Raw genomic sequence first — 12,539 nt, 5'->3', positions numbered from 1 at the left:
TGATATATTTCAGGGCCTTCCATAATTTAGAAACATTGTATATTTCATGATTTTTATTTAGGAGTCTTGACTGGATAAAGACTGCAGGATTAGGCTCACAGCCATCAAGAAATATAAACTGAAAGTAGGAAGAGGAATTTCCTATTACTTATAGTCTTCTCACTATATTTCTATCCATACACACACACACACAAAGCATGCCTTTTGGGTAATAGTCAAAACATCTTAAGTCACTGAAGATCTTAAATGGCAAACCGAATGAATTTCCATATGCATGCTTTTAAGAAGTGCAGGTTTCCCAATGCATTATTGATCTCACCATTTTTCAGAACATTCTCTGATTTCTCAATGAATTAGACTGTATGACAGTCAACATGTATGTCATGCATATGCCCAAGTTCCTTCAGTAGCTCCCAACGAGGTTCCAATTCCAGTGTAAGGCTTTGGTCCTAATCAGTGTTAGGTGATTAAGCCTCAGTTACATTAGAGACAAAATTTTAATCTGTGAGCCACCATGACAGCTATGCTTCTCTGGGACAACGAAGCTCACAAAGCCCAAAATGAAGCGCATGACATCTGGAGATAAAACATTCTCAGCTGAGGGGATCCAGCTAACGTCCAGAGAAGATCAGGCAACTTCAGAATCTGACCTTTTAGAAATGCTGCAAAACTGTCCTCTTCAAAAAGGCCTTTCCACCATATAGCAGGCATTCAACACTGACATCCACGTCTACCCAATAAACCTCTACCCCGATCCCTCAGACAGACATGGACACACAGAAACTAAAATCTTAACAAAAACAAAAAACCCAAAATCCTACCATATTAAATTTCCATTCATCTGAAATTAATAAGCAGCTGTTATAGCAGCAAGGAGACGTTTGCACAATTCAAATTATTTATGATCTGCAATCTCATATTTGAGCATTAGACATTATTGTGCTGCAAAAAAACTACAACAAAACAAAACAAAAATTCCAACATGAGCCCACGTTCTTTTACTGTTAACATGGCAACTGAGGCTGTTCATCAGCAACAAAATAAAACAGTAGCTCCCAAAAGAAACCACGTCCAACACAGACAGTCACATTTCCCTTTCTGTCACTCAATTATTTAACTTTATAAAAAGTGGCTGGGTCCCATGTCTGCCCTAGTTTTTCATCATGCCTTGGACTGAAACCATTTTATTTTAAACTTTCAAGGTACAGCATAAGTTCGACAAAATGAGTAATACAGCCTACTTCCTCCAGATAAAGGTCTCATCAGGGGGATCACCGTATTGAAACCAAGTTGCTAAACAAGTTGCACCAACACAGAACATAGATTGGTCTTCTAGTGTAGCCTGATCTTAACTGTAGCCTGGAGCCATGCTACAGACTTGTACTTCTGCAGGATTCTAGCACAATACAAGAGCACAGTTCAGTCCCGTCTACACTGCAAAACCAATTGAAATTTTAACTGGTTTTGTTTTGGGGGGGGGAGTGAGGGTGGAAGAGGACTATCATATTCTAATCCAGTGCCCAAAATTTGGTAGCTTCTACACAATGTAGTGAGGACCAAAACACAATTCACGCTGAAACAGCAGTTTAATTTCTCCCCACCAGTCAGTCTGCTGGTGGAGTAGTGGTAATGTTCTGCAGTAGTACACAGATGAGGATTCAACTTCCAATTCCAGTTTCCAGCTCCAGGGGACATCAAAGGTGAGAACTGTGCTGGCATTGCATTCAGCATATTTGAAGAGGACTGATAGATACTAAACAATCCCACTAGTTAAGGAGTACCACCACCTAATTAAAGGAAACTTCATTCACCACTCTTCAGCTGGAAGGATGTTGTCCACAATGCAGGGTTCATAATGGGAAGGGGAAAATGCTCATCGGGACCCATAAAGGAGAGCTCGAAATGCTACTCCAATCAAAACTTACACAACTTCTCTAATTTTAAGTAGTCCTCCCTAAAGTAACAACTATCTCAGTAACAACACCCATAAGAAAATCACTCAATTAAGGAAGGCTTGGGTTGAAGCAAACTGTATTTTTTATTTACATATTTGATTGCACCCTGTTTTCTCCCCCCTTTTTTTTATTTTACTTTTCTTAGACAAAGCTGTTGAAAGCAGGATAGTGTAATTCCCCTTCCACCCATTCCGATCCACCTATCCTTCTTTTCAATTGCCCACCACTTTGCACAACAACCCTGATCAGGGGTTATCTATCTTAGGTATGTATATGGCTCTGGACACGGCTCTAATAAATAATTATAAACAGTGCTTTATTCCAAGCAAGATGTGCTAACAATGTGCGATGTACAGGTCCCCATCCTTCAATCTAAGACTTACCAGCTAAAACACTGGCACTTTTAGAATGAAGGATCCTAGAAACCCAGATAATCTCTTCCTCCTGCAAACCGTCACTCAAAATCATTGTGGTATGCTGTGTAGTTGTAGCGGTGTGGGTCCCAGGATATTAGAGACAAGGTGGGTGAGGGAACATCTTTTATTGGACCAACTTCTGTTCGTGAGAGAGAAGCTTTTGAGCCAAACAAGAACTGTGAAGATGCAAAAGCATGAGCATGCAACGACAAACGTTAATGACAGTTGAAAAATCAAAATAAGCATTCTGACAGCAAAAGCATGTGATGCTCCTACAACTATAACAAGCATGCTTTTTTATTTCTAAAATAAATATCTTTTCTTGGCATAATTGTCTGTATATTGCAAAAGGATTATTCTACCAAGTCTTGTGAGAGAATTTCACAAAAGCTGTACAAAGCAAGTGGAAAATAACTCAGGACCACTCATGAAGGTTTCTCTTAAGCACACACAGCATAGACCATCTTCTGTTTTCCACAACGCTAATATGTACAGCAGAGCTTAGAGTATTACGGTTTATATTTAAACTGGGCACTTATATTACTTTTGGCCTATTTTAAATGAGTTTCACAATGCTGGATGTGCTGATATGTGTATGATTGCCATTTAGGAGTGCATAAGCACCAGGAGAACAAAAAGCTAAGTAATTTTTTTTTCTAGTACTGGGTTACTAGGGTGACCTTTTACCAAAGGGAAAAAGAACTGAGCCCAACAAAATGTAACAGAGCAAAGACTCTACTTTCGAAATGTCCTTACATTCAGGCTATAGCTGTTCCGGGACACTGCTCATCTCCTCCCCATGAGAAATGTAAATGACACATTAAAGGATTCTCAAAGCAGAAAGGTAGACAGACAAGCCTTTATAAGATAAAACGTTCTCATCACTACGGCCTTAGTTCAATCATGTATTTCCTACACCAATCTATTTGTACTGAATCTTGCCATGATCATTTGGCACTGTGCAACCACTGCTGGAATACAGCGTCCAGCTCTGGTACCTGCAGTTCAAGCGGCATGTTGATAAACTGGAGCATGTTCAGAGAAGAGTCATGAGAATGAAAAAAGGATTAGAAAACATGCCTTATAGTAATTGGCTCAAGGAGCTCAATCAATTTACCTTTACAAAGAGAAGGTTAAGAGGTGACTTGATTATAGCTTACATGGGAAACAAATATTTAATAATTGGCTCCTCAATCTAGCAGAGAAAGGGCTATGATCCAATGGCTGGAAGTTGAAGCTAGACAAATTCAGACTGGAAATAAGAGTAATTAACCACTGGAACGATTTACCAAGGTCATGGTGGATTCTCCATCACTGACAATTTTTAAATCAAGATTGCATGTTTTTCTAAAAGATCTGCTCTAGGAATTATTTTGCTGAAAGTCTATGGCCTGTGTCATATAAGAGGCCAGATCACAATGGTCCCTTCTAGCCTCCGAATCTGCGAATATCTTTCTCCTTCATGTGTACATGTTTTTATGCTAATAGCATGACTTCTTTCCTCCCACAAACGTGTGTACACTTCAACTGAAACTTTTGCAAGGTTGTTGGTTTTTTGTTTTAAACTGCTTGAGAAGTGCATATATCTCACTGTCATTACACTGTCACAATATGAAAGATACCCAGGCTCAAAGCTAATCTTTAATTTGTTCATGAGCATCACTAGTTGCTGCCTCTTACACATCAATGTATTGGTCTTTGAATTCTCAGTTAGAAAAATCCACCCCGATGACAATTCAAATAAAAAGAAAACTTAGCCTGAAGTAGTAGGAACCCAGAAAATGCTATTAGAATTCTAAGTTTGATTTCATGTTTTTACTTACAGCATTTATTGAAATTATAGCTGGATTTTAAATATCTTTAAAACCCAGGACCCAGACAGAAGTCAGCAGCCAGCACTGTCTGGTGATGTTTTATCCTTCTGAGAAGCTTATTCCTTTAGGAGGTGCCACTCCACCGCATTAGGTTTGTTTTTCCCCCTTCACAAGAGGCAAATCAAAGTAAAGATCCATTTAGATGGAAGTTGAGTGGAGGTGAAAATGTTGCTAACTGAGATTTTGATATCCAGGTTGGAAAGTAGAACACTGATATTTACTTTCAACAGGTGCATGCGGAATAGTGAGGAAACTACACACAATATCAAATCCCCCAAGTCTCTACTTCAAGAAGATTGGAAAAGTTCCATTATCGCTTCCAAAGCCTCTGTGAGGAAAAGCAGTCAATTGTCCATTTGCAGTTAAATTGGATTAGTTTTTCTATTATGATCCATTAAATGCAAAGCACATATTTAACAAATCTGATTTCTGACATTTTACCTTGCCACAAATGTTCTTTGAAGAAGCTCACACTACAGAATAATTAAACAAAGTGAGAAGACAATGAAACACTAAGTGAGAAAGTACATAGCAGTGTCTCCTGAGATAAAAGTATGCAACAACTGAAGTGAATCACATGGAGCTCTTTGGCCAGGTAAACTTGTATCAGTTGATTTATGAAGACTGCTAATGGAGGACCCAGTCCCGTTACCAATTAAGTAAGAGAGTTATGACTTCAGTGGGAGTAGACAGAATTTGGCCAGAGTACAGAAAGGATAAACTCTGAGCAAACCTACAGCACACTCCGTGTGTGTGTGTGTTGGGGGAGGAGAGTGGGGAGGAGAGGGAGGGGAGAGAAACAGTTATTCTTTCACATACACCCCACTCATTCACCCAAAATTTATATTTTATGAAGTTATTACTGTTAGGTTTCCCCAGCCACAGAGGGGGACTGTTTAGCACTATCCTCATATAGGCTGCCTCTCTCCATACAGGGATTCATATCTACCATGCAAATATTATTTTCATGAAGATGCAGCTTTCATATCCCCATCTTTGTATGGGGTTATTAGGACCATGATGTAACCAACTCTTTTCAGGGCTCTATTAATGCTGCTCCCAAGAATTGATGCCTTTTTAAAATAAATAGCCCCTAAAACTAATATTTCAGAGGTCAAACATTTGAAAAAGCAGGCCAACTTTGCAGGATTGAAAAATAAGGCTAACTAGCGAGCCCATCCTTACCCAGGCATCAACCTTTTACTCTCAGTGTCACCAAGCTCAGCATCCTGGTTCTCTGTTGTGTTGGCTGTGGAGAGATACTAGGACACTGTAGATTTAATCTAATCAGACTTTTTGGAGATGTGACTGTGATGACCATGTGGACAGATATATCAGAGCAAATAGTGGCTAAACATTAGCTCATGGACAATAAGATCAATAAGATTCCTCCCAAAACCAAAAATCTGATCAAGTGTTTGGAGATTGGATAAATAATTCTAAGTTTACCCCTATATTTCTGTCACATCTTAATAGAAATAACTAGAAAAGGAACAAATCTGTGGAAAAGCAACCAGAAATATTTAACAAAGTGAAATGCAGAAGAACAAAATTATAGATCTGACTGTGGAGGGTATTTAAACTCAATAATGTTTCTACTGGAAACCACAGTTCTCTTGATGGGGTAAGACAACCAAATGCTACAGCAGCAGCATTAGTCAAGTGTCAAAGTTTTCTTGATTTGAAGCTCATGACGTTAAAACACTGATATCCGGTGGAGCTGGGGACTGAGGAAGACATTCTAGACAGTCAAGAGAGCTAAAACTAACAAAAACCACTGTGATCCCGTCCACAATGTAAGCAAAACTGTGGTATTGACAAGTGCGTTAAGTCTACAACATGTAGATATTAAGCAGGTACAGCACATTTATGGAAGTTGAGTGCTGGAACCCACCTATTAAAAACATTTAAACCTGGTGGCAGCTAGCATAGTTATGCTTCCACAAAAACTACTCAAATAAATTACTTCCAAGTGGTTTTGTATGTATGGCACAATCCTACAGCATGAAACGAACCATGGCATTGTGTGGAATAATTCAGTGTCATCCGCTTTCATCTTGCCAACTCTCCCAGTTAAAATACAAGTTCGTTCATCTTAGCAACACCATCACTACACAAATTGTTAGTGTTTTTCTGACCAAAAAACACATTCATCACAACTACTCACAATATGAAACTATTTTCCCTACTTTCAAAAAAATCTATTTCCAGACAAATTACAGCCTGATTTTCCTCTCAATAGATATAATTTATTCAGAGTTTTAAAACAAGATTTTCCCCAAAAAAGATGAGTAGGTGTATACTTACCAGAGACACATCTTAAGATGTGTGTTAGAGAGCTATATCACAATAGACACTGAGTATTCAAGAGTTTAGCTCACTGATCTAGTAAAAGGCATGCAATAATGCAATATCACTCACAATTTCTGTATCTAAAAAGCTTAAGTGTTTATCTGGACACTATGCTTAAACCAAAACTGAACAATACACAAATGTTTTACATATTATTTAAAAAAGAACATTATTGAATATTTTACTTACAGGTAGAGTGAAGAAGGCAGGATGTTTAGATTCATCTTCATATTTGCCCTCTGTTGAGTTTCCAGTCTCCACTGATTTAGAAGCAGTATTCTTGCCAATCCCCATTGTTTCCAGAATGCCAAGGACCTTTGCACAGTAGCTAAATTGAATTTTATGAGATGTAGAGAAAGTGTAACGGAATAGGGCAGTTTCTGATATAGACAGCAGCACCTCCGGAATTTAATACGGCTTCTACTAGTCAAGTATTACGTCCTGTAGGTACTGTTAGCTTCGATGGCACCTAGAAATAAAGAAGTGAAACTAATGAAATATTTTTTCACAATGACATAAAGCATGTTTGTAATACTTTACAGAACAGAAAAAAAAAAAGAAATCACTGGTTTTATACATTCAACAACAGCTGAGTGCAGTACTACTAAATCTAACATACGACATGGAATATTATAACCATCAGGGTTTCCCCTAAAGCCGCTGTCAGATCGATTTTTCCGGTTCAACTGAGCAACAGTGAAGTTACACTCAATCAATCCGGAAGTCCATCTAATAAAACCACCTCTCCAAAAAGCATAGCGCTGCGTCAACGGGAACGCCTTTCCCCTAAAGGCAATGCAGAACATTATCACTAAGTTCCCAGGCCAGATGAACCCTGTTTCGAAAACATTTAATGTATTTGATGATATTCCATCATCAGACCTGTAAATAAAAATCAATTACAGGCAATACAAGATGAGAAAAAGACTAAACCACAAAGAAAGAATATGATACATCACAAGGTCAGAAAGAGGAATTAGAAAAAATACTCTCCTCCTCCTTCTCCCCCCAAAACATAAGGGAAATTTTTGTGACCACAAAATTAGAAGAGGTAAAAAAACCATGGTACATTGGCATGTGCTCAAACGTCAGTGACATTTTCAACTAAATTCCTGAAGTGGAAAGGCAGTGAATGAACATTCAGAAAGAAGTCATGAGAAACATCTCAGCACAGCCACATAACAAACCCCAACAAAAGTAGTGAGTGATTATTCTCTTTCCTAAATGTTGTCTAGCAAAATGCCAGGAGTTTAATGTCTAATGAGATTGCAGTAATGACGACACCTGATGTGGCCGGTTCTGCAGAATTGGTGCTATGCTTAGAAAGTTACACAATATCTTAATATTTAAGAATCTGTTCCCAGCTGTTCTTAACTGTACATTTGCTAGTTGATTCTGTTTAAATGTTTTTAAAAATCGTTTATCAACTAGAGTAAACAGCCCAAAAACACAGACACAAAAAAAGTGCTATTTAAGCACTGAAATGCAAATGAAGCACTACTCTCAGAAAAGTGAAACAGCCTTGAAAGAATTATTCTTAAATCAAAGGCTTAACTAATAAGAGCCAGTAATTTTGAAGTATATGTTAAGAGGATGATACTGGCAATTGGTTCTTGTAGTTTGAACTCTAAATTCAAAAAGGAGAGCCAGCCCAAGTGCGCTGTTTGGAACTTCCTTTTGTACACGTGTTTCAATCTCCACCAAATTCACACATTTCTGCTTGGAAAATATGAACTTCCAGAGATGTGCCTCCACTTCCTTTTGTAGCGAGATTCCACTACCCAACCATTCACCCACCGGGTCTTCATGTACCACGCCCTGGGTTCCAACGGCAGGTGAATAATTCCACAGGTTCAATTAGGACGGGACCCAGCAAGGGTTTCTCTTTGGAAAGCTGACAGTATACATTTACAATGAGACCAACAGCTTCTTCAAAATAAAGCATGATTTACTTTGCCCAAAAAGGGCACAGCACTTCAAAAGGTAAATTTAAAAAATAACCAAGGGGCCTGTACACATATTCCTGTACCTAAGCCCAACCTTTCATCCTTCAGGAAGGTCTGGCTGATTCCCCATTTCTGCACTGGGAGAACCAGGCTATCCCTGCTTGCAGCCTGATCCCTCTGTAAATTCTGTGGGCATCTCTACTGCAGTCCAAGGCGTGACTACAGCTCACGTACACGTACCTGTGCTAGCTTTACCCACTGCAGCATTGCTCGATACAGTAGCAACGATGCAGCAGCGCCAGGCGTAAGCAATGCCTCATAGGTACCCAGGTTTCTGGGCAGGCTTAGACAGTCTGCACTGAAGCCCGTGTTGCCACATGTGTACTAAAGGGTTAAAATTAGCAATGCCAGGCTGGGTATACCTCCCCAAGATGCATTCACACCTTGGACTATAGTATGGAGACCTATTCTGTGTGTCAGTGAGAGCGAGCTCCTTTTTCCCCCCACTAACACATCCTGGCCAGCCTCTCTGATCCTCTTCTCCTCTCTCCTCCTGCCAGTTTCCCCTTTAACCAGTTAGGGTCTTTTGATCTTATAGGGTCTGCCTACTCGGTGATAAAAAGCCTGCAGCACCAAATCTCGGTCAGCCAACACTGCAGGGCTAAAAATCGCAGTGTAGACATTAGAGCTGGGGCTGGAGCCTAAGCTCTGAGAACCTCTGTCTTTGCTGAGTCTCAGGCCCAGGCTCCAGCTCAAGCCCTACCGTCTACACTGCAATTTTACAGCCCAGCACTCCAAGCTTGAGTCAGTTGACCCGAGCCAGCCCAGGCAGTGCCAACCATCTTTTATTTGGTGTACACATACCCTTAGGTCAGTAATGCACCAACTTCCTCTCACGCCTCCACCCCGTACCACTAATGGAATGTGTCCATGCCCCGTCCCCGGGGAGCAGGGACCTGGGGCCCGGGGCTGCTGCTGGGGAGCAGGGACCGGTGCAGACCTGGGTGGGCACTCCCTCGCCACCCCGGCCCTGCTGTGCCACCCTTAAATGGGCGTGCCCCACAATTAGGTGACCACTGCCTTAGATCATCAGTGTTGGGAAACCTAAAGCACCCTACCTCGGATAGAGCCAGGAAGGTAAATTCTCCCACCAACTGATGGTCCAGCCATTGTCTTCACTCCTCTGAAGCCAGGTTTGTTTTACCTTTCCAGGATTCCTTAACCTTCCTTTACAGCCTCCTTTAATTGAACTATACGCACTCAGGCAGACAATACCAAACAGAACAAGGAGAGTCGCACAATGTTCATAAAAGGTCATACTGGCACTCTCCCAGTTTATCATTACAGTCTTAAAGTTGTGTTCTTGTGAATAGCTCAACTGAAAACTTTATCAACTTCATAAAGTTGAAAAATGGGAACACTAGAGTGAAAAGCTCAACAACATACCAATAGAAAATGTTGCTAGAAGGGTATTTGCCCAGATTCAGAGTTGTGAGGTCTTCTGAAAAGCTTCAATCTTTTAGGCTACTTAAATTGGCTTTTATACCCAAGACGTGTCTGCAGTTTATCCCTTATACCGGCTCAGAGTTTACTTGAAATGAACAAAAGATCTTAAAAGTACATAGATATGCATCCACAAAACGTATAAAAGTTTGTGTAGATAGGTGGAAAAATGAATAGCAAACCTCATTAAAAAGTGAAAACTTGGAATCTACATAGCTCCCTCTTCTATTGTGATTTATATCACATTAGAGGAGGAAAAACTGCATTTTCCACATTTTTTAGGAGCACTATGACTTTTTATTTACTTACAGGTTGAACCATTAACCTGAACAAATACACCAGGATAGTTATCCTTTCCTTCCTCCCAGCTGACAGAAAGAACTCTCCCTCATGAACCACAGAACAAAAACCAAACAAAAACATATTTACATTCATTTCTTCGGCAGATATCACAGTATTATTGTTCCTTTTAGGAAAGACGTGAAGTGGAGAGGAGAAAAGGACCACCATCTTTTTGGTATAGTGTTAATTAAAGCACAGATCTTAAAAACCAATAATCTATGTCCTCTAGATTGTGAGTTGCTCGTGGCAATGACAATGTCTTTTTTTAGATCTATCGAAAATGTAAGATGTCAGCTCTCAGCAAATAAGCTGTTAGATTTCACAAGTTCAAAACTACCAAGGCCGTGGCAGCAAGAGAAATCATAAAAATAGCAATTCATTCTGAAACCAACACTGCACTGTGATCAGGATATATTGTTAATGCTTGAGCATTTTTCATCTGTTGATTTCTTTTCTGTAATCATACTTAGAAATTAATCTATCTCGCAGATGCCTAGCTATGAACCTAAGATCCACAGGCTTGTTTAAACTGCTTTTTTTAGAACACCGTAAGAGCACTTCAAGCCTAAAATTCTTATTTTACAAATCCCTATCTCCATGGTAAAAATCTGAAGACATTAAGCTGATAAATTTTTTTCAGAACTTCTACAGATGAAGAAGCTTTATGGTATTTATATCATCATTCAATTCTGACAGTAAAATTTACAAAAAAATAAAGAGATGGTCAAATACAGATCATTGGAGGATTTGAGAAGTTTTACAATTCTGCTGGGCAACCAGAGCAAACTACCCACACCCCCCTCAGCGATGTAAGTATCACTGATCTAAGCGCCACTGTAGACAGCGCTATGTCGGTGGGAAAAGCTCTCATGGAGGTGGAATAATTAAAATGGACGGGAACTCTCTCCTGTCGGCTTAGAAAGTCTTCACCAGACATACTATAGTGGTGCAGCTGTCGCAGTGCAGTTGCATGGCTGTACTGCTTCTACTGTAGACTAGCCTGGAGCACTGCCCTGTGCTGGAGCACTGAGCAATGTGGTTTTGTTCCGGGGGTTGGGAAAAGGAAAGGGAAGGGAGATGTGGGCTGCAATTGCACAGCTCCAAAGATCGGAGGGGTAGGGCTCTACCAATTTTCATGCCTGTGAAAAACACGTCACAGATTGTGAAACTGGACCTTCCCCGTGAAATCTGATCTCCCCCGTGCTGCTGGGCACGCCTCAGCCGAAGGCCCCTAGCTGCTACTCCTGGCCAGCGTGGGGGGCTCTCAGCGACACAGGGGAGATCAGACCCACCTCCAGTACCTCCCCCTGCCGCAGGAAGCTCTGGGGCTGGGTAGCAGCTCTAGAGGTTCCTGCAGCCAGAGGAGGCTTCCGATTCCCCCGTGCCGCTGAGAGCACCCCAGCCCAGCTAGGGGCTCCTGACTGGAGTGCTCCCAGCAGCATGGGGGAGATCAGAAGCCTCCTCCGGCTGCAGGAATCTCCACAGAATCCAGCTCTGAAGGCAGCCCAGAAGTGAGGGTGGCCATCCTGCCACCTCCTGCACAGCCCCATTTTGGGTCGGGACCCCCACGGTTACACCACCATGCAACTTCAGATGAAAGCATCTAAAATCGTGTCATCGACCAATTTTCAAATCCTATGGCTGTGGAATTGACTAGAATGGACTGTGAATTTGGTAGGGCCCTACTTACAGGATGTGCCACGTGCGCTGAGAAAGGAGGCGTAGTGGGAGTCTAAGCTCAATATCGGCTGCCCTTAAGGGCCAAAGAAACCTCAAGAACTAAGAGTTCCGTTAGACTCACACTAAGGAGCGGAGAATCCTATAAGAGGATATATTCAGAAAGGCATGAATAATCAATCATAGGGGAAAGAAATTTACTAATTCTTTTTCGTTCTTTCATTTAGTCCTAACGCTGATGTACACCACTAACTTGCCTCTTCCACAAGCTGACAAACTGTGCCTGCTCTGTCAGCAGATATTTGAACTAAGATCAAGAAAAGCAACACTTAGCTTCACTGCAATGTAAAATAAGCCCAGAACATCTATGTAACAGTGGTCTGATTTTCAGAGGTACCAAGCCTCTGAAACTTCCATTGGCTTCAATGGCAGTTGTGAATGGTCAGCACCTCAGAAAAATCAAGACACATTATA

At 40.8% G+C, this 12,539-nt stretch overlaps 1 protein-coding gene across 3 annotated transcripts in view; it reads right to left on the bottom strand.

Moving 5' to 3' along the window:
- SLC23A2 (solute carrier family 23 member 2) overlaps positions 1-12,539 on the bottom strand; it is an 88,741-nt gene that overhangs the window by 44,165 nt on the left and 32,037 nt on the right. For all 3 annotated transcript variants that reach the window (XM_067545839.1, XM_067545840.1, XM_067545841.1), the window contains one exon: positions 6,787-7,066. In XM_067545839.1, the coding sequence (XP_067401940.1) occupies positions 6,787-6,891 (105 nt within the window). In that variant the 5' untranslated portion in view covers positions 6,892-7,066. The remainder of the gene's footprint in view (positions 1-6,786; positions 7,067-12,539) is intronic.

Source organism: Emydura macquarii, unplaced genomic scaffold (genome assembly GCF_026122565.2).
Source record: "Emydura macquarii macquarii isolate MOO-44397 ecotype Brisbane River unplaced genomic scaffold, CSIRO-AGI_Emac_v2 contig_1110, whole genome shotgun sequence".
Taxonomy (NCBI): domain Eukaryota; kingdom Metazoa; phylum Chordata; order Testudines; family Chelidae; genus Emydura; species Emydura macquarii.
This window is presented reverse-complemented; position numbering and strand designations above follow the sequence as displayed.